General features: G+C 41.2%; 1 protein-coding gene across 2 annotated transcripts in view; it reads left to right on the top strand.

The window, feature by feature from the left end:
• The window catches only part of bicral (BICRA like chromatin remodeling complex associated protein), a 61,728-nt gene that overhangs the window by 19,916 nt on the left and 20,640 nt on the right, over window positions 1-21,172 (top strand). Inside the window, exons 2-5 of one of the 2 annotated variants that reach the window (XM_067988830.1) lie at window positions 3,196-3,230; window positions 7,365-7,410; window positions 11,544-11,592; window positions 14,333-14,398. In XM_067988830.1, the coding sequence (XP_067844931.1) occupies window positions 7,370-7,410; window positions 11,544-11,592; window positions 14,333-14,398 (156 nt within the window). In that variant the 5' untranslated portion in view covers window positions 3,196-3,230; window positions 7,365-7,369. The remainder of the gene's footprint in view (window positions 1-3,195; window positions 3,231-7,364; window positions 7,411-11,543; window positions 11,593-14,332; window positions 14,399-21,172) is intronic. The other variant, XM_067988829.1, reaches the window with a different exon arrangement.

Raw genomic sequence — 21,172 nt, 5'->3', positions numbered from 1 at the left:
TGCACTCTCTTCTCGTAGAAGGGGAGAAAATGCAGACGTGTGAGTGAGTGATGTTGAAGCGGTCAGCCGATGAATGCATTGCTATGGGTGAGGCTGACCGTGAAAGAGATGCATCAGAGGGGGAGTATGAGACAGAGCCATCACATTGGATGAGGATTGGGGTGAGTGGTAGTGGTGGGGTGACTAATGGGGAGGTGAGGAAGTGCAGGTAAGTTGAGGATGAGCCTTATGTGGGCGTGAGGAGTGATGTGATGGAGTAGCCTTGGCAGTGCGGAATGAGTTGGGGGTGATGGGGGAGGTGATGTGCACCACGGAGTGCAGGAGAATCAGTAAGTGTACTCACTTTTGCTGACCTAGTTAGGTCATTGAACCGCTTCCTGCACTGGACCCAGGTGCTGGAGATGTTGCTGCTGCTGGTGACCTCCTGTGCCACCTCGAGCCAGGCCTTCTTGGTGGCAGAGGCAGGGCATTTCCTTCCATTTGTGGGGTAAAACACTTCCCTCCTCCTCCCCAACCCGGCCAGTAGCTGATGCAGAGAGGCATCATTGAACCTTGGAGCAGCCTTGCCCCTGTGCTATTCCATCTTGTGTGTTCTTGGTGTTCATCTGTAGCAAAAGCAATTGGAGCAATGGCCCTTTAAATAGAGCCACTCCAACTGACAGCCTGTCATGCGGGTGCACAGTCCGCCCATTGCACAGCTTTCAGACGGCAAACCCGAAAGCCTTGTAAAGGGCCACCAATTAACTTGCGATCGCGTGGGAAATGGTAAGATTTTCGTAGTCGGGTTACCCGGGCGCCCATTGACCCTCCCGCTGCCATCCCGCTGCCCTTTCGAAATTGAGCCCCTGGTCATTAATATATATCAAAAAGTGCAGTGGTCCTAATACTGACCCCTGGGGATCACCACTATATATTTCCCTCCAGTCTGGAAAACAACTGTTCACCACTACTCTCTGCTTTCTGTCCCTTAGCCAATTTTGTATTCACGCTGCCACTGTCCCTTTAATCCCATGGGCTTTAATTTTGTTAACAAGTCTATTATATGGTGCTTTATCAAATGCCTTTTGAAAGTCCATATACACAACATCAACCGCACTACCCTCATCAACCCTCTCCGTTACTTCTTCAAAGAACTCAATCAAGTTAGTCAAACTGATTTTCCTTTAAGAAATCCGTGCTGACTTTCATTTATTAGCCCATACTTTATCAAGTGCCAATTCATTTTGTCCCGGATTATTGTCTGTAAAAGTTTCCCCAGCACCGACATTAGGCTGACTGACCTGTAATTGCCGGGTTTATCCCTCTACCCCTTTATTGACATTTGCAATCCTCCATCCTCTGGCACCATCCCCATATCTAAGGAGGAGTGGAAGATTGTGGCTAGAGCCTCCACAATTTCCACCCATACTTCCCTCAATAATCTATGATGCATCCCATCTGGACCAAGTGACTTTTCTACTGCCAATCTTTTAAGTACCTCTTTATCTATTTTTATCCTATCCAATATTGCTACTGCCTTCTCCTTTACTGCTACAATGGCAGCATCCTCTTCTCTAGTGAAGACAGATACAAAATATTCATTTAGTACCTCAGATGTGCCCTTTACCTCCACAAGAAGATCTTTATGTCCCTAATTGGTCCCACCCTTCCTTTGACTACCCTTTTACTATTTATATGTTTATAAAAAACTTTTGGTTCCCTATTATGTTATCTGCTAATCTATTCTCATACTCTCTCTTTGCCCCTCTTATTCCCTTCTTTAGATCTCCTCTGAAATTTGTGTATTTAGCCTGGTTCTTTACTGTATTATGAACCTTACATTTGTCACAAGCCTCCTTTTTCTGTTTCATTTTAATCTCTATATTTTTGGCATCCAGGGAGCTCTAGCTTTGGATGTCCTTCCTTTCCCCCTCGTAGGAATGTGCTTACTCTGTACCTGAACCAACTCCTTGAAGGCCTCCCATTGTTCAATTCCAGTTTCCTTGTGCCTCCCCCTCTTCCTCTTCTTGCTTGCCTATTATTTACAAACCATCTGAAATGCCAAGGTTATTGATCATCATTGACTTTAACTTTTGCCATCCAGCCACCTGCAAAACCTGGCCTGCATTCACAGCACCACATGAGAAGTATTTTCCCGACAATCTTGCAAACTGGGGATTACCGAGGCAGTAATTTGGGCCGTCACGTAACACATAAGTGCTGGTCCATTGTAGTCAATTAATCACGTATTTTGTGTTTGCAGAGCCACCTATAGATGCAGTACCTTTGGACTCCTGAGACCACTCACCGTTTTTAATACATAATAGATAATGGGACTGCATTCTCCATTGTTATCACATGTCTGGCAGGAAACCCGGTGACTCAGTAAACCATATTCACAGCTGGTTGTTGGGCCTTCTTCAAACAGGTGCCCATTGATGGTACGCATAAAGCTGTCAAATGGACTAGCTCCCATGCATCTGATAAACACTGTTGCTTGAATTAAGCAGCTGTGGATGAGAATATCTTTGGTAGATCTATCCTGGATAATACATAATGAACAGTTGTGTCTGCCAGTGATTTGGTATTATTTGTGTAAGACCTCAGGGCAGTATGCTTCTTGTCAAAGATTTCCCATTTTCATTTGACAAAAGATTTTAGTCCTCTTATTCTATTAGTAGCCTCATAAATTGGAATTGGAACATTGCTTCCATAGTGTGCATATACCTCCACTTGAAATTAAATACAATATGTACGAATAAAACTATATTATGTGAGTTTTGAGTTCAACAACAGTTCATACCATACAGCATTAAATCACTTCTTTCTATGAGAATTGCTCTCCATACCTGTTTCCAAACATACTGAATTGTTAGCTTTTTAATCATTAGCAGTTTAAAACTGCAACTGAATTCAAAAGCAAGATCAAAGGAAGCCCTTATTGATTTCACAGCTTTGGTAGTGCTGGCTTCCATTTTGGACCTAAAAAAAAATTTAATAAAAGAATTTCAGCGTTTATTACATTGATCTATAAGACTTCCCTATCCACCTAAACCATCATAAATTCTCTTCGTATTCTATCATTGGGCTATGCGCTGGTGCATCACATGTGAAAGGTAAACATTTGTAAAGTGATGCTATATTTTTTGTAGTAATGATTTGAAATTTACATAAGGAATCTTGGAGCCATTTACACGAATTTATATTATCTACCAGGAGATCTTCCGTGGCAAGTCAGAGGACACACTGATGTAAGTGTGACGCTTACAGGAAATCATTATATTTGCAAGACATTTAATATTTTTAAATTGTATAAGATGCATGAAAAGCCTTCCCTAATGGCTGTCTTTACATGCAGAGTGCTTTCAATGTCTAACCAGATAATCTCAGGTTCCAAAAACTCAGTAACTAACTTAAAATTTTGGGTGCTTCTAGACAAAGGTAAAGGCAATTCAACAAAATCCTAAGGGCAGAGGGCAGGGAAGTCAACAGATGTTTCAGCTTCTTATGATGAACTATTGATGCAGCATGTACCAAAACCACTAAATGCAACAGTATTACAAAAAAAATCTGTTATTTTTACTTGCTCCAGAGGTGGTGCTCTAACCTCTGTTAGCCTGTTACAACAAACAGAGCTAAAAAATATACTATTTTCTCCAACTACATGTGAGCAAAGCATAAGGTGTGTACTTGCTGTATGCGTTACACATATTTCCTGTAACATTTACCTGTCACATTTTGTTGATAACACCTAATTGTTATAAAATAGCATATCCACTAACTCAACGTGAGCAAGGAGATCTGGTAGTAACATAATAGCATAGAAATGGTAAATCTGGAGTACTAATCCATGACAGTAGGACAAGGGGGCACAAGTTCAAATTAGTATTAGGCAAATTTAGCACTGATGTTGTTGGTTCTTCACACAGAGTGATCAACATAAGGAATGGACTTCTGGGTAGGACAGTGGAGGGGAAAACTCTGGAATAATTAAGAAACATTTGGATGCTGTGATGGAACTACTGTAGGGTCTTTCGGGATAGACAAGCCAAATGAGTGAGTTTGTCAAAGGACAACAATCTGTGCTAGATCCTAATATAGCAGTATGCATGGAAGTGATGTTTATCCTGGTGTGAAACTTGCAGTCTGGTGCATGGAAACAAATTATAGGCAACATATCTAAACTCTTGATTGCAGGAGGTGGGGTTGTGCAACTAATTCTGTAGAGAGGTTTGGGAAGGATTCATTTAGCCCATCGGTACAATGCTAATAATAACCCATATTCATGAAATTTGTAGTCAGTAGGCTCTGTCCCACGTCTCATGGATTACTTCAAACTTTTCACTCCTTGGATGAGGCCACCACTTGTGGTGGACCCAGCATCTATTCTATTGTCCCACGTATCTCTGTGCGATGCAGCTAGAAGGAGAGGTATAGGACCTGAAGTAGAGGAAGAAGAAAAGCTACTAGAAAGAAATCAGAGCGACTCTATGTCATTTGATAAGCTAGATAACAAAATGGCATTAACATAATGCGTTCTAGATGTTGTCGATTGATCCTATGGTAAGTTTGTTCCACAGCCCCCTATGGAAAATTATTTGGAGAGGGATGTATTCCTATGTCGGTGTCGGGCAGAAGCTGTCACTATGTAGCCCCTTAGAAAAGATAATCTCAGCGGGACTCTAAACCAACCTCTGCTGTTGGTGAACTCCTCTGTAGATTCCATAGCATTATACCAAGTTCAAACATAGATGTGAGGGTAACTCTCCAGGAATTCCACCCTATATCCCTGAACAAGGAGGCAAGAAAACTGATGAGGTGTGATGAAAATTATGGCTTTGGATACAGGCCCACATCATCACATGCCATATTGTCTCAACTGTGAAACTTTTATCTTTTGTGGAAAAAAGATTGGAAAGAATGTTTAAATTCAATTCATCCTGGTTTGTTAATCCTTGCATACAAATTGCCACCATCCTCTGGGAGAAGAAAAACCACCTGAGACATTGGGCCATAATTTGCTGTAGAGGAACATCTAACGGGTAAATTCAATGTCAAATCAGGTACAGAAAGAAAGAGCGAGAAAAGAGACAGAAAGGAAAAGTAAAAAAAAATTAATTTAAAATTTTACATTTTTAAAATTTCCAACACCAATTAAAACCTGAAGGAATGAGACTCCACATTAGTAATAGTTAATTTTCAGTGTCAGAGAGGTTAATTGGCAGCAACGAACACTTATGTCATTAAAAACTTGAAATGACTTGACTTAACTTTCTGAGGCGAGTTCAGTTTGTATCCGCCACGCAAATGCAACAATGTCACCCCATTCAATACATTTCAACGGTGAGGCAGACAACGAGGTGCTGTTTTCGCGAAGCTAATGGTGGAGCGGCGCAACTGGGACAGCAACTTTTGGATATCTGCGTTTAACTGCATATCTGCCCCTCGCCTGAAGTTGCTGTACCATTTGCGCATAAATAACGGTGAACACCATTTGTCTCACCATTATTTTGAAGCAAAATCTGGGTCCTTGATCCATTAAGAAATTCATGCAGTGTGTGCCCATCTTGGTCAGTTAATCTTTCCTTAGTCTTACATGTGAGGTCTTGTTCTGAATTTTATTCAACAGCAGTCACGACTGTTGCCTATACAATCTAGAAAAATTATCTTTTTCATCATTCTTTGATGTTTTGCTTTGCTGTAATTCAATACAATTTAATTTCCTATAGTCTAAGGATAATTGGGTAATAATTCTTTAAAAGTTTGATTTTCTTTTTGTAAAGTTTACCAAAGATTTTGTTTTGCCTAGTCACCAACATCTTTTTGTTTTGGTTGTCTGAGTAGCAGCTCACTAAAGCCTAGCTAGGCTGGTTTTGTATGGAAAATGCTAGATCAAGTATGAGCAATGATTTTATCAGACCTGGTGGATGTTTCTTTAGGACCAGTTACCAACTACCTTCTCCAGTGTGGACAAAGATTGAAATATTTTACCAAGTTTTACTAGGACTTTTAAGTCTGACAGCCTTGTCCAAGTGCTCTTATTTACTCAGCTAGTCTTACCTTTACCGTTGTTTTCCAATGTTTAGAAATTGTCTATAAAAAGCAAGGAACTTACCCTCCATATCAAGGAATCCAAACAGAAAGGGGGAACAAAATGCAACTAACTCACATTACATTATCTAGGCGATACACTTGCCTCTATAGCTGTTAACAGTGAATGCCCTGCACACAAGGATCAGTACTGTTGTTTATGGTATTATTCTCATCCAGACAGAACTGTGGAGGTTATCAGGTTTTGCTCCAGATGTCAGAACTGCTTGGAATTATGAGCTTTGTTTGATCTTGAGTTTGTTACACTGAGAACTACTACTGGAATTATAATTTACACTTGTAATTCAATGCTGTTTTTGTCATTTAAATTAATTGACATTGAATAAAGAGTAGGCTGTACCTGATGTACTGTACATTGAAAATACACAAGGTTTTTCACATTTTGGATTTCTTTATAGGAATAATTCTATTCCCATTTAAATCCCACCACCTCCCATCTGCTAATAGAAGTCCTTTGTAAGAGGTTGCAGTTCAGTGGGACTGGGTCTGATTAAGTATGTATTCACCTGGAACTAAGGCAGTGTCAGCAGATATTGTTACTATATATGAGTTGATTGGTCATTAAGTCAATCAGATTTTATATTATGTGGTAATACCTACATTTTATCTGGTTATTTAAATTCTGTTTGTAGAAGGCTAGTGGTATTGCTATAGTAACAACAACACAAATTATTTTCCGGTTTTTTAATAATTGTTACATATTGTGACTAAAAGTATAATCTGCACAAGCTAGTGTTGGTTCATTATTACAGCATACAGCACACCAAATGCACATTTAACAAAAGCACTAAGTATAAATACTGTCACTTTCATTGATGGGCTGGGGATACTTTGGTAGCTCAGTATCCATCAAGTTGTGTATCACACATAGATAAATGAAAAATACTAGTGAGAAGAAGCTACAGTTGGGTGCCCCTAAGGCACTCTGGTATTCTTATAATGACTTATTATGATGAATTATAAATAGAAAGCCTGAACATTAATTGAAGGAAATATCCAACATCATACGATAAGTAATATCCCCTATATCACTTATCTTATTTGATAGTAGAGGCCTTGACCTGAAAAGTCAGACATAAAGAGTATCATGCAATTTTAAAAAAAATTAACACTAGCAATTGCTCATCTCTTGGAGACCCTAACAGCAGGCTTCATGTTCACTAAATTTGGTTTGCTCATCTATGGTTGTATTGCAAAATTCTGAACAAAAAGTATAGCTTTGTAATTGCTGGTAGAAGGTAAAAACTATTATTCTGATCTTATGTCTTTTCTAGTTGTCATGGATGATGACGATGACCGTGATCTGCGAGATGTTATAGGGTAAGTGTTCTCTTTGTAAACTTATATATAAATTGATTTGCAAATTGATTTATATATTGCGTCAGCTTGGTTCAGTGGCCGTTCTCTCGCGACTGAGGTGCGGGGTTTAAAGCCCTATTCTAGGATTTGAGCACATAACCTAGGCTGACACTCCAGTGCAGTACTGATGGAGTACTGTACTGTTGGAGGTGATACCTTTTGGATAAGATATTAAACTGAGAGTTCATCTGATTATTTAGATGGATGTAAAATATCCTGTAGAACTGTTCGAAGAAGAGGAGACGGTTCTCCCGGCGTTGTGGCCAACATTCCCCACTCAACAGACACCACCAAAAACAGATTACTTGGTCATTCATTCATTTGCTGTTTGTGGGTCCTTACTGGGCTCATATTGCCTGCCACTTTTATAGCATAACAACAGTGACTGCACGTAGCTGTGAAAGGTGCTATATAAATGCAAATTCTTTCTTACTTTACAGTAATAGTCTGGTTAAGTTTGGTACAGTAGTGTAGCAGTATTATAAACAAGGGCAAGTAAATATCTAACCCTGACTTTAGAAGGCTTTTTTGGCAGTTTGGAGTCTTGTATGCCATGTGTATTTTCGCAGTGCACTACATTTTACGAACTGCTATTTGTGGGGACAGATGGAGACCGCATTACAGGCATGCTTGAGCCTCATTTAATTGGGCCAATTTTGTCAGTAATGTTCCATGTTGAATTTCACAGGGTTGAGTGAAGGCCTGCCTCATATAAACTGGGTACATGACAGTTGAACAGGCCTGGCCTAAAATTGTTCTTGTGTTTGCAGATTTTTTTTCATTGCCATTAATTTTCTACTTCTGCAATTAAGACCTGGCATACTTTTTAAAATCTTCTGCTTGGAATCATCAGAAGTGAATTTGGTCTGGGGGCGGGGGGTTCTTCTGCTCGTCTGTTGTAACTTCCATGCAAGAGCCATGGAAACACGAAAAACAACATAAATGGAATTTCACCCCCATTATTGCCATTGATAAAGTAACTGGATACACAAAGGCGGAGATCAGAGAAGCTTGTTGCAAAAAACAGTAGTTATAATGGGAGACTTCAATTTTCACATAGACTGGGGGAAGCAGAACAGCTCAAGTCCCAAAGGCAGCGGATTTCTTGAGTGTATCCGGGACAGTTTTCTGAAACTACATGTTCTTGAATCAACAAGAGAACAGACCATCTTAGATTTAGTGATGAGCAATGAGCCTGAACTAGTTAAAAATCTAACGGTAAGGGAACACCTAGTTAACAGTGACCATAATATGATACAATTCGATATTAGGTTTGAGAGGGAGAAGGTTTTAAATTTAGGTAAGGCTAACTTTGGAGGGATGAGGCAGAAATTGGCCACAGTAGACTGGGCAGAACTATTAATGGATAAAACTACGGATGAACACCGGGAGGTGTTCAAAAAAGTATTTGGTAGAATACAAGACCTGTACATATCCCTAAAGGGCAAGAGTTCTACTTAAGTAATTAAACAACCTTGGTCAATGAGGGAAGTGAGAGATAGTACAAAACTAAAAGAAAGGGCTTATACAAAGGCAAAGAGCAGTAGAGATCCCACGGACTGGGAGAGATATAAAAAACATCAAAGGGATACAAAGAAAATGGTAAGAGCTGCAAAAAGGGAATACGAGAAAAAGCTTGCGAGGGATATCAAGGTCAACACTAAAGGTTTTTACAAATATATTAAGAGAAAGAGGGTGGCTAAACCCATTAATGAAAGTTTATATACACTCATGGTTGGCTCAGGCTTGCCGAGGCCCTCTATAAATATCTTGATGGACACGGGTTGTGGTGTAGCACACGGTTTTCTCTTGTGGTCAGATCAGCCATTCCAGAAGGAGTCTGTAAGCCTATATTCAGGTAGAAAGCGGTTAGGGGGTTGGGTTTTTAATAGCCCTTTTAATTTTGAACCACACCTCTGGGGTAATTGCTTGCCAACAATAGGCTTCTTCAAGTACAAACCCAGGATTGATTGACACTCCATTTGTTTTCTTTCAGTGTTTTTAATGTAGCCATGTTAGGTAGATTTTCAGGTAGTCTGGAACCAGGTTCTGCAAATTGCCATGGTGATCTGTTCTTCTTTTGTGGTCTTTAACAAGGTGTTCTTCAAAAACCTTTTTTTCCTTCAGCCTGTCTGGAGCTGATTTTCCCTTTAATATAACTTTTGTTTATCATATATATTTTTACTACAGTACTCATATGAAAAATATGAAGTATCTGGACAGGGTCTTATCTGGTTCTACATATTGTAGTTTATTTTCAGGTAGTCCTTGTGGCTACCAAATGCAGCCAAGGGATATGTACATTTTGTCTCCCATTTGTTGCACTTTTCTTATCCTTTCTGTAAATTTTTCTGTGAGTCTTTCTACTTGTGACTATAGTTTGTTTCTATTTCACCTGCAAATCTTTTTATGAGTCCCTTTCCCACTCTCACATCTTTGATTCTTTTCTGTGCGTTTGGGACCTTTGTTTCTTGGAATCTTGATTACAGTAGATTGGTGTGCCAATACACCATGTCACAATAAGGGTTTGTTCTCTCCAAGATTCTCCAGTGCATTCCTGATTTCTGAGCCTTAAGGGGGAGGTGCTCAGCAGAGGTGAGATGTTTTTCCTCAAAGAAATTTGGAGAAATTGGAGGGCATCCCAAGTTTGATCTTTCAAACTCAATAGTGGCTAGTTACACAGCAGCATAGACATAGGTGTGAAACAGGTTTACTGTTGTGTCCTCTACAGCCCTCATAACATGTATGGTGTGTGGAGCTTTTTTTAAAAGCAAAAATACTAAAAAACAAAATCATACTCTCTCATTTCTTGCCTCTTGTTTTCTTCCACTTTATCTGTTTCCTTTTAATGCAATCCCTGATAGAAGTAGCCAGAATATTCAGAAAGCCATAGATACAGGTTTGGACTTCATTTTGGGTCTGCGGCATTTCTGGCTTGTTTGAGATAGACTTCCATTCAATTCCAGTACAGCCTTCCAATTTGCAGTGATTGAGTTTTTAACATTTGCCAGATATGCTCACTACTGAAATCCAAACAACTATATTGGCTTCCTGTCCCTATCTCAAAAGTAGTCAAAGTGCTAATTTGTGTTACTGCAGCTGCCAAAATAGTCGCACAAGGGCCTGGCTCAGAGACTTAGGTCCTGATATTTACGGTGGTGGGGGGGCATATTTGCTGGGGGGTGGGGGGGGAGGCCCAGAAATCCCGGGGATGAGGAGTTTTAACGGCAGCACTGCATTATCATTTTTGTACTCCGTTTCCCACCTGGCAGCTGGCCAGATTGATAGGTGGGCAGGATAGCCATTGGCCCCGGCAACCGGGAAAGATCAGGGGTTGGTGGGGGGTCGGGAGTTCGGACCGGCAAGGAGGGAGGAGGGACCGGGAGAGATCGCGGATTTGGATGGTGGGGGGGTGGGGGGTCAGCCGATTGCGGCAGAACATTTGTTTGAGGGGCCGGAGGAGCACTCCTGGCCCATAAGCACTGCCATAAAAAGCACTTACCTGCTGAATCCGGCTGTTCCCGCCTGGGAAATGGCTGGCCAATATTAAATTTAAATGGTTGCCAAAATATCAGGAACGGAGCCTCATTTACATATTATAATGATGGACCCGCCTCTGCATAGCGGGTTACTCGGATGCTCTGAAACCCGCTGCGGTTAAAATGGAAGCAGGCGCATTCACGGCTGGTTGTGCTCAGGTTTTGCATTTTTGCCAATTTAACCCTCGACCCTCTCCTGCCCGTCACGGGGGATTTAAGCACTCCTCTTACTAATTCTGTGATAAAGACATGTCTCTTTTGTAGTATGGATTTATTGTTCCACTCTTACAGAAAATTTTACATCAAATTAGGCATCTAATTAGGAACAAAAATAAGGCACTAGTCTCAGGTCTGCATTAGTAACCAGGTAAACATTTCATTTCACATTGTGATGAATGCGTTGTGTAGTTGGTGCCACAGTCGATTTTTAAAAAATCTATTAGTTATGTTTATATATTTTGTAATGAAGCATTTTGCAATACTGCAAGTTATTTATAAGTTGCGACAAGCTTAAAGAATTAATATGGTTTCATTGATTTTTTTTTCTTTTTATAGTGATGTGCAGGCATTGAATGATTTTCTGCATGGACCTGGTAGTCAAGAAGTAAGTATTTTTTATGTGTACCACTGTAAATTTTAATGCTTCTAAATTGATAATTAATATATTTATGGAAATTTTACTAATTTCTTTGTCAAGTAGATTACATTTAATATATCTAAAAATATATTAAATGTAATCTACTTGACAATATGAAATTTTAAAGCAACAAAGACCTTGGACTAAATAGAATTGATGATATGCTTATGATATGTTTGTGTTTTTTCTGACCAACAGTAGAATTTAGCAGCGACAGGACTAAAAATAAAATGATGATGTAATGATATTGATAGATGTTGCCAGAGTTCCAAAGGACACAGGGCCCGATTTTAGCAGGGATGCGGGTTCTCGGCGGATGGGCAAGCACGCGCCCGGTGAAATTAGTGGGTTTCCCGCGCGATCGTAGCAGGCAACCCACTAATTGGATTCACTTAGCTGCTCCTCCGGGTTCCCCGCTGCTGATCTGCGCGTCGGGCGGGCTGCGCATGCGCAGTAAGATCTGTCAGCTGGAGGCGCTCTATTTAAAGGGGCAGTCCTCCACTGACAGATGCTGCAACCAATAGCAAAGATGACTGCATGGAGCAGCCCAGGGGGAAGGCTGCTCCCAGTTTAATGATGCCTCACCCCAGGTATCAATACATGGGGTGAGGAGGAGGGGGAGGACAGAGATCTTCCACCCGGCGGGCGGGAGGAAGCGGCCCGCCTCCGCCACCAGGAAGGCCTGGCTCGAGGTGGCAGAGGGGGTCACCTGCGCCACCAACATATCGCCTACCTGCACACAGTGCAGGAGGCGGTCCAATGACCTCAGTAGGTCAGCCAAAGTGAGGACACGTAGTCTTTCCCCTACACTCCGTCTGCCACATGACTGCCCCCACCCCACATCTCCTTCGGCACTGCCAACACTACTCTGTCACATCATCCCTCATACCCACTCAAACCCCATCCTCATCTTACCTGCACCTACTCACCTCGCCAGTACTCATCCCGCCACTACCACGCAACCCAATCCTCATACAATCTCATGGCTCTATCCCATACTCACCCTCTCGTGCATCTCTCTCACGGCCAGCCTCACTCAACCTGCCACCACCTGTGCTGCAGCCACAGGGCATGCATCACATATGTGCAGTAGGCAGCGTAAGGCAAACGTGTCGTGAGCATGAAGGGGAAGCACAAGAGTGTTTGAGGGTTTGTCATGGTTGTTACTTATATTGAATTTCAGAACAACTCACATCACACATTATATTGGCACCACTACTGCCATGTCTTCGCGAATCCTGTCCGGTTTGTGCAATAATGCCCGCTCCTGGGTATCACAATGAGGACCCACCACTGATGCCACCCATTGTGTCACTGCAGAGTGGGTGTAGGTGTATTTGCAGGGCTCTTCTGCGCAGACGACTGAGAGACATCGGTGATGTCCCCGGTTGCACCCTGGAAGGCTGTGGAGGAGAAGTTCGGGAGGGCAGTGGTGACTTTGACAGCGACAGGTAGGAAGATGGTGCACGGGCCAGCCAGGAGCAGCTCAGCATGAAAGAGGCTGCAGATGTCCACGGCTACATGTCGAGTGACTCTGAGCCTCCGTGTGCACTGCTGCTCAGAGAGGTCCAGGAGGCTGAGCCTCGGTCTGTGGAACTTGTGGCAAGGGTAGTGCCCTCTGCGACGCATCTCTCTCTGCGGTAGCCCTCCCTCCTGCTGTACAGGTGGATGTGTCACAGCACTCTGTTGTGGAGCTCCACGTGTCAGAGGTGGACGGCGTGGATGGCGAGGCTGGTGATACTGTTCGCCCTCCGAGGAGGTCATGACTGCAGCTACGGCGGCCCCCATCCGCAAGATGTACATCTGAGGGGGTCCGCAAGGTAGGTACATGTCTCCGGACCCCGGGGTAAGTGTGCAGGTTGGTGACTTTGACCGTCAGGAGGAGGGTGGTGGAGGCCAAACTTTGTCCCAAGTGACAGAGTGGCCTCTTGCAATGGGTGAGGGTCTTCCCCCCCCCCCCCCCCAACCTGTCAAATGGACCTTTGCAGCTGCCACAGGCTGACAGCTGCAACATGTCCATTCGAGCTGGGAGTGTTTCCCCCAGTGTGGGAAACAGTCCCATGTTGATCAAAAATCACACACAGTCCCTTAATTAGGTCAGTTAATGACCTGAAATACCTAACTAAATATTGTCAAGTGGCATCCCGCTGGCTTTAATTGCCTGCGGGATTCCCGCCAGCGGGGGCTGCGCGCGCACACCGGCGCGTCAGCGGGGAACCCGGAAGTGGGCGGGATCGAGGCGCGATCTGGTCACGCTCCTGGATTTCGTGATTTTCGGGGCCCCCCCCCGCCGAGAATGCACCCGATAGCGGGTGCTAAAATCGAGCCCACAGTGTCTGTTAGGCTGTTGGTATAGCCACTGCAAAGCTGTTCTTTATATAAAAAAATGGCAGATATTGAAATTCAGAGTTTAGTAAAGAACCTAATAAAGTTTTCTTGAATTCTGTGATGGTTTTATAGACAAGTCTCAATTAGAGGGTATACATAACTGTAAATTACTCAATTTTGGCTTGCATATGTGTCTAGAGGGAATCCCTTGCCTATTGTCTGCCCCTGGTAAAAACCCTCTCCCAAGACTTCAAATTCCCAACTGTCTAGCCTTTGGCCCTCCATTCACCATGATACTTCTGCAGCTATCGATCTGCTCAGTCTGCTAATTGTAATGTTGCTTTAGTATAATTCACTCTTGGGTCTTTGGTTTTCACAGATAGACGAGGATGACTTGCTTGGTTCAGCCTGCACTATTGACAACTCTAATTCACTTTTTGCTGATGTAAGTACTGAAATTCAAAAAAATACATACAGTAGGCAAATGGCTTATATTCACAAAAAGACTACGGTATATGTGAAATGTATCTATTTTAAAAGAACCAGTCTATTCAGTGTCAGTTCTCTTTTTATATATGTCCTTTTTTTGGAAAGCTCATTTCTTTGACTAAGCTTTTGGTCACCCCTCCTGCTATTTCCTTCTTTGTCTTGACGTCCATTTTTTTTCTGATTACGCCGCAGTGAGGCACCTTGGGACGTTATTCTACGCTAAAGGTGCTAAATAGATGTAAGTTGTTGTAAGTTTGTTTAGCATGAGCAGAGTTAATCTGGTTACCATATATGTCCCTAATACTGGTCAGGCACGATTTCTAGAGGTGGTTTCTTCTAAAGCTGGGAAGTTACTCAAACTTCTTTTGATCATAGGTGGGGATTTTAATCATTTTTCAGATCAGATATTGGATTGTCCTTGAAAGAAGGATAAATACTTTGGTGCCCCAGGGGTGTTCTTAATATTTGGCAGCAAGATAGACCGTGCAGACATATGGAGGCTATACAAGCCACCACTTGGGATTACATCTAGCACTCTCCATGTGATGAATTATATTTAAGAATTAACAGCTTTTGGGCATCACAAGATAATTAAGTCATCAGATATGATCCAATAGTGACCACCCTCACAATTGTTCCTTTTGCAGAGAATAAGAAGCCTCTATGGTGAAAATTGAAAAATAGATTGCCGATCAACCCCACTGGCATACCAAGGCTAGAGATAATAATTGATAAGTACTTATATAAAAATAGTGGTGTTCTTGGGGGACGATAATGAAAAGGTAGATTATAAGCTATGGGGCTTCTCCCAAAAAGAAAGAGAAAGCAGCCTTGTAGTGGGCTGAGGTTCACCAACTGCAGAGGTGGCACAAAGCTTCTCACTTTGAAAAAACACTAAAGATAGAGAAAGATCGTGCCTTTCATGACCTCAGGATTTCCCAAAGCGTTTCACTGTCATGGAAATACTTTTAAAGTGTAGTCACTTTTGTAATGTCGGGAAACACGGTAGCCAGTTTGTGCACAGCAAGGTCCCGTAAACAGCAATAAAATAAATGACCAGAAATCTGTTTTAGTGATGTTGGTTGAGGGATAAATACTGGCCAGGAAACTAGGAGAACTCCCCAGCTCTTCTTTAAATAGTGCCATGGGTTCTTTTATATACGTCGGAGAAGGCAACTAAGGCCTTGTTTTTTTGTCTCATCCGAAAGACGGCACCTATAACAGTGCAGTCCTCCCTCAGTTCTGCACTGAAGTGTCAGCCCAGATTATGTGTTCAAGTCTTGGACTCACAGGTTAGAGTGCTACCAGTGAGCCAAGGCCGACACCTAAAAAAGACCTAATACATAGTACATGAATATAATCTTAACTTTCTGTTGACAGAATAGAATTTGTGTTGTTTCGGACTAGGCAGAGATTTTTTGACCAAGGAAATAAAGCAGGAAGATTGTTGGCTGACAGCTGAAACAGGTGGAGCAATTCCAATGATTAAGAATAGGTTGGGTATTCTGCGACAAGTGTTTCACCACCTCACCCTTGAAAACCTATTCACCATCTGCAAAGCTCAAGTTAGGAGTGTTATGCCACTGCACCCATCCGCTTACCTGGATGGGTGCAGTGGCAACAATACTCAAGAAGCTCGTCACCATCCAGGACAGAGCACTTCCCTTTGGACTCACTATACACTGCATCCATCAGCACACTTTGGCTGCAGTATGTACAATCTAGAGGATGCACTGCATCAACTCATCAAGGTTACTTTGACAGATGTAACAAAATGCAAATTTTAGTGTCACTTTGTACCTGATTGACTTAAATTTCATATTCATATCAAACAGTGACAAATCAAATTAGAACAGGTACAAAACTTACCAATCAACATGTAACAAGGCAGCCATTAAAATACCAATTAACAGTTTCAAAAAACTTTGTCAAAAATGGCCAATCAGCAACAGCTACCAACTTGCTGCAATTTTTTTTGTAATTCCTTTCCTGCCATGCTGTTGCTTCCTCCCGTAAGCAAAACGATTATGACATAATAAAGACAAAAAGGTTACTAAATTGATTTTAAAAATTATTAAATTTACCTATATAACAACTTTTTCTGTGTTTGAAATGCCTATATAACAAAGTTTTCTGTCATAGGTCTGTGTCAATGCAAGTAGCCTAAGCCTTGAGTTCACACAGGTTCCCAGAGGTACCTGAACTGTTCGCTGAAGAGATTCAAGTTATTAGGTTACAGCTGCGAGCATGCAAATGTGTGTACAACTTATAGATTTTTTCTTTATGATTGACAGCAAGACTGACCGTTTACAGAACATGCCGGGACTAGCTGTTTGTAAGTTCCAACCCATCCTCTGATAGAGTTACTGGGAATGAACATCCCTAGGGAAACCAGTTTTAGGACTGTAAAATTAATCAGAATTTGTACTTTTTGCATTAAACATTGGAAATAAAATAAAGCAGGACTCTTCAAATGTTTTTCTGGGGTTTTTACTTATGTGCTATGGTTCAAAGTGTAATCATTTTATTTTGTAATGTATTCTGAATGCTTGCACCGTTTCTTTTCTGTTCACGCTGAGTATTCAGAAACAATGATAGTTTGTGCAAACAGAAAGCGCATTCTGGAAGGACTGTACCGTTATTTAAGTTTAGAGGGAGGTTCTGAATAGAAGTCCTGAATTTAAAATGTTTGATCAAAAGGTTCTGCTTAAGTACATTAAATATTTTTTCAGAGATATTTGATAAAAAGGAAAAATGCAAATAAAGAACATCAAACTTGATAAATTCTGTGGTCTTTGCTATAAAAAGCTATAAGAAGATTATAGGCAGAGATGTATTTATTTAAATATGATATGTGAGGGAACAACTTTATTTATCTACTTGCTGTTCAAAGAATACTTAATTCACAGACTTTGGGGAGACCTCTTGCAAACTTATTTCCATTTTTTTTTCAGTGGACATATGTACCGTACTCCATTTCCACATCCCAATATCCTCAACTGTGAATAACAAAGGAGATATGTAGTAATATATAAGAATATCTTGTGCTTATAGCATATAAATATATCTTGTGCTCATTTCCTGTCTGTCATACCTGAAGTGTCACACTCAAATTTCTGTGTCACATTTCAAAAATAGAATAAAAAACAAAGCAGTCATTTGCAGTGTATAAGAGAAACTTCCTAGCAACAGAAATACCAGTCAGAATATCTAATGCCTCTCAATTGACCAGAGCAAGTATAATAAGACAAAGAAAGTAATTTCCAATGAATAGAGAAACTTCTCATATGAAAATATTGAAGTCAGAATATCTGCAGCCTCTTAATTCAATTTAGCAATCACACTTTAAAAAGCTCACAAAGCCAGGGTGAACAGTTAAACTCTGCATAAACTCCATGTTTACTTAATAGCAATTATACATTCTGCTGCTAAAGTGAACGTGTGCTTCTTGAAGATTAATGGAACGCAGATTCACCTTAGCAGCAGACAAGTACATCCGGTATCATGTGGTATAATGATAATGTTTCTGTCCTTGTGAAACAGCTTATCATTGGATTTATATTGAGCAATGTCGTAGATGATCTGCTTATCTATATATAATAGATCACAATCTCAGGATGCCCCAAAGCCATTTCATAGCCATTGAACTACTTTTGAAGTATAGTCACTATTGTAATGTAGGAAACGCAGCAACCAATTTGTACACAGCAAGGTCCCACACACAGCAATGTGATAATGACCAGATAATCTGTTTTAATGATGTTGGTTGAAGGTTAAATATTGGCAGGGATACCGGGGAGAACTCCCCTGCTCTTCTTTGAAATAGTGCCATGGTATCTTTTATGCCCACCTGAGAGAGCAGACGGGACCCCAGTTTAATGTCTCATCCGAAAGACGGCATCTCTGACGGTGCAGCATTCTCTCAGTACCGAACTGGAGTGTCAGCCTAGCTTTTGTGCTCAAGTACGTGGAGTGGGCTACTTCATGTCCATCACACTTTAGATATCACATGGTTGCAAATTTCTGTCTCTCAAACAAAAAGTATAAAGAAACACTATCAATTGGAATATAAAAACTCCCTAGCAATAGAAATACAGGAGCCACACTGTCTGCAGTTTATTAAACAGTGTATAACTCATCCAATGTTTACTTAACAGCAAATAAACTTAGTGGGCTTGAATGGACAGATTCACATCAGCAGTAGAATAATATATTGTGTGTTATAATGTTCCTGTCCTTATCAAATGGTGGACCATCTGACTTACCGTTAGCAATGCCATGAAAGATCCACTAATCATATATTATCAGAGTTGCACCTATCATGCATTCATAAAGCTGTCAGGAAGTCAATGAAGCCCTCTAAATTAAGTTTAAAAAAGACTTTCCTCAGTCTTCGCGCACCCCCCCCCCCCACCCACTAATTCACCGGTCAGCTGTTACTTTCTGGCCAAAATGGGTAAGTAGCTGAATCGGCCGTTAGGATTCCTTTGTGAGTTAATCGTTTGAAGCTTGCTTGATTCTCATTGTATCAAAAATTACTTCGGTAAAGCAATTTTACATTACTATTTTTAAAATAAACTTCAGCCACACGTGTAAAATTGAAGATAAATATGTGACTATATTATTAGTATGGAAACTATAAAATAAGGCCACTATATAGCTTTGTCCCGCCGTATTCTTTTATACCCAAATAATTTAACAAAGTAAAAGAAAAGCAAGTAAAGATTCTTAATAGAATTCTTTCTGTTTGATGATGATGCTCCCTTTTTAAAACCTGTTGAATACAGATAAGTCTTATGTATACATGGTAATTTATCGCACACAACATCTTAATCTGTTACATTATGTATTTTTTCTCTTTCAACTTTCCATTTGATTTTTCATTCTTCTCTCCTGAAGGTGATAATTCAGGGAAGTACACTTCCACAGTTTGCAGTGGGCCTCTGTTAGCTTTCCAAGACGCCATTCCTCATATGCGTGAATGAACAGGAAGTGCTAGGTGGACTGGTTAATTGTGGTGGGGTATCACAGACCAGCCTGACCCTGTAGTCGCCCAGTACACTTGCAACATGTGTCAATAGATACCAATTAGGTATATGAGGATGCTGGATGATTTCACCATAACCCCCCCTCCACCCCAGCCAGGGTACATGGAAATCAATTGTAGAGCCCTCACTGCTGTGTTACTGCTCATACATTTGTAAAATCACTTCTGCCTTTCTCACCTCATCAGCGGAACTGGTCAGATAATTCTCTTTCAATATGTAGCAACCCAGAACAATATTTTTATCAGATTCAGATTCTACTGTTTTCACTTAACTGAACTTTCTAATGCCAGTTTCAAGTGTGACTACATAACATATAATCAGCTAGATCTTCTCTACATTGCTCTGTGTGAAATATTTTTCACATGCAACTAAAATGTTGAAAAGATATCAGGATCGTACTCCTATTTTCACCAAAAGAACTAAACTCAAAACTGTAAATATTGTTCAGATATTGCAGATGTATAAGGTTTTTTAGAAATTATATTGAATAGATTGACTTGTATCATGACATACTGGGTTTGCCATATGGTGCTTGAGGTATTTAGCACCAGTACTAATTGCTGTCAAATTAATGACCGGGAATTTCCTTGGAGCTGCTGCTGCCCTGCTGCCATATCTTTGCTGGAAGTGTGGTAGAAACCCCGCTGACACATAAACAGGGTTTCTGTTACACGTCTGGCAAAGTTACAGTGGCAGAATGGAAGCAGTTCCAAGGAAATTCCCAGCCACTGTTACCAAAATACTATGGAGCCTAAATTTTTGAATTGTGGGTAGATAGAAAAGGAGATTTCTGTCCGGGGAGCAGGAATTTGGGATGGAATATGGATCCACCATGTTTCTACCCTGTTTCTCGTTTCAAGTAGACAAGGTGGAACCAGTGGCTGTAGTATATTTAGATTTTCAAAAGACATTTGATAAGGTGCCTCACAAAAGGTTGTTACACAAGATTAGGGCTCATGGGATTGGGGGTAATATATTAGCATGGACTGAGGATTGGTTAGTGGACAGAAAACAGAGAGTAGGAGTAAATGGGTCATTTTCGGATTGGCAGGTTGTAAGTAGTGGGGTGCCTCCAGGATCGGTGCTCGGGCCTCAGCTGTTTACAATTTATATCAATGACTTAGATGAGGGGACCGAATGTAATGTATCCAAGTTTGCTGATGATACAAAGCTAGATGGGAAAGTATGCAGAGAGGAGGCTGCAAAGGGATATACACAGGTTAAGTGAGTGGGCGAGAAGGTGGCAGATGGAGTATAATGTGGGGAAATGTGAAATTATCCACTTTGGTAGGAAAAGTAGAAAAGCAGAATATTTTTTAAAAGGCACGAGACTAAGAAATGTTAGGGTAAGCTGTGAGGAGGATGCAAAGAGGCTCCAGTGTGATTTAGACAAGTTGGGTGAGTGGTCAAGAACATGGCAGATGCAGTATAACGTGGATAAATGTGAGGTTATCCATTTTGGTTGTAAAAACAGAAAGGCAGATTATTATCTAAATGGTGATAGATTGGGAAAAGGGGAGGTGCAACGAGAACTCGGTGTCCTTGTACACCACTCACTGAAAGCGAGCATTCAGGTGCATCAAGCAGTTAGGAAGGTGAATGTTGGCCTTCATTGCAAGAGGACAGGAGCAGGGATGTCTTACTGCAGTTATACAGGGCCTCGGTGAGACCACACCTGGAGA

This window comes from Heptranchias perlo, chromosome 8 (genome assembly GCF_035084215.1).
Source record: "Heptranchias perlo isolate sHepPer1 chromosome 8, sHepPer1.hap1, whole genome shotgun sequence".
Classification (NCBI taxonomy): Eukaryota; Metazoa; Chordata; class Chondrichthyes; order Hexanchiformes; family Hexanchidae; genus Heptranchias; species Heptranchias perlo.
The sequence above is the reverse complement of the archived record's forward strand: the minus strand, read 5'-3'. Positions and strand labels throughout refer to the sequence as shown.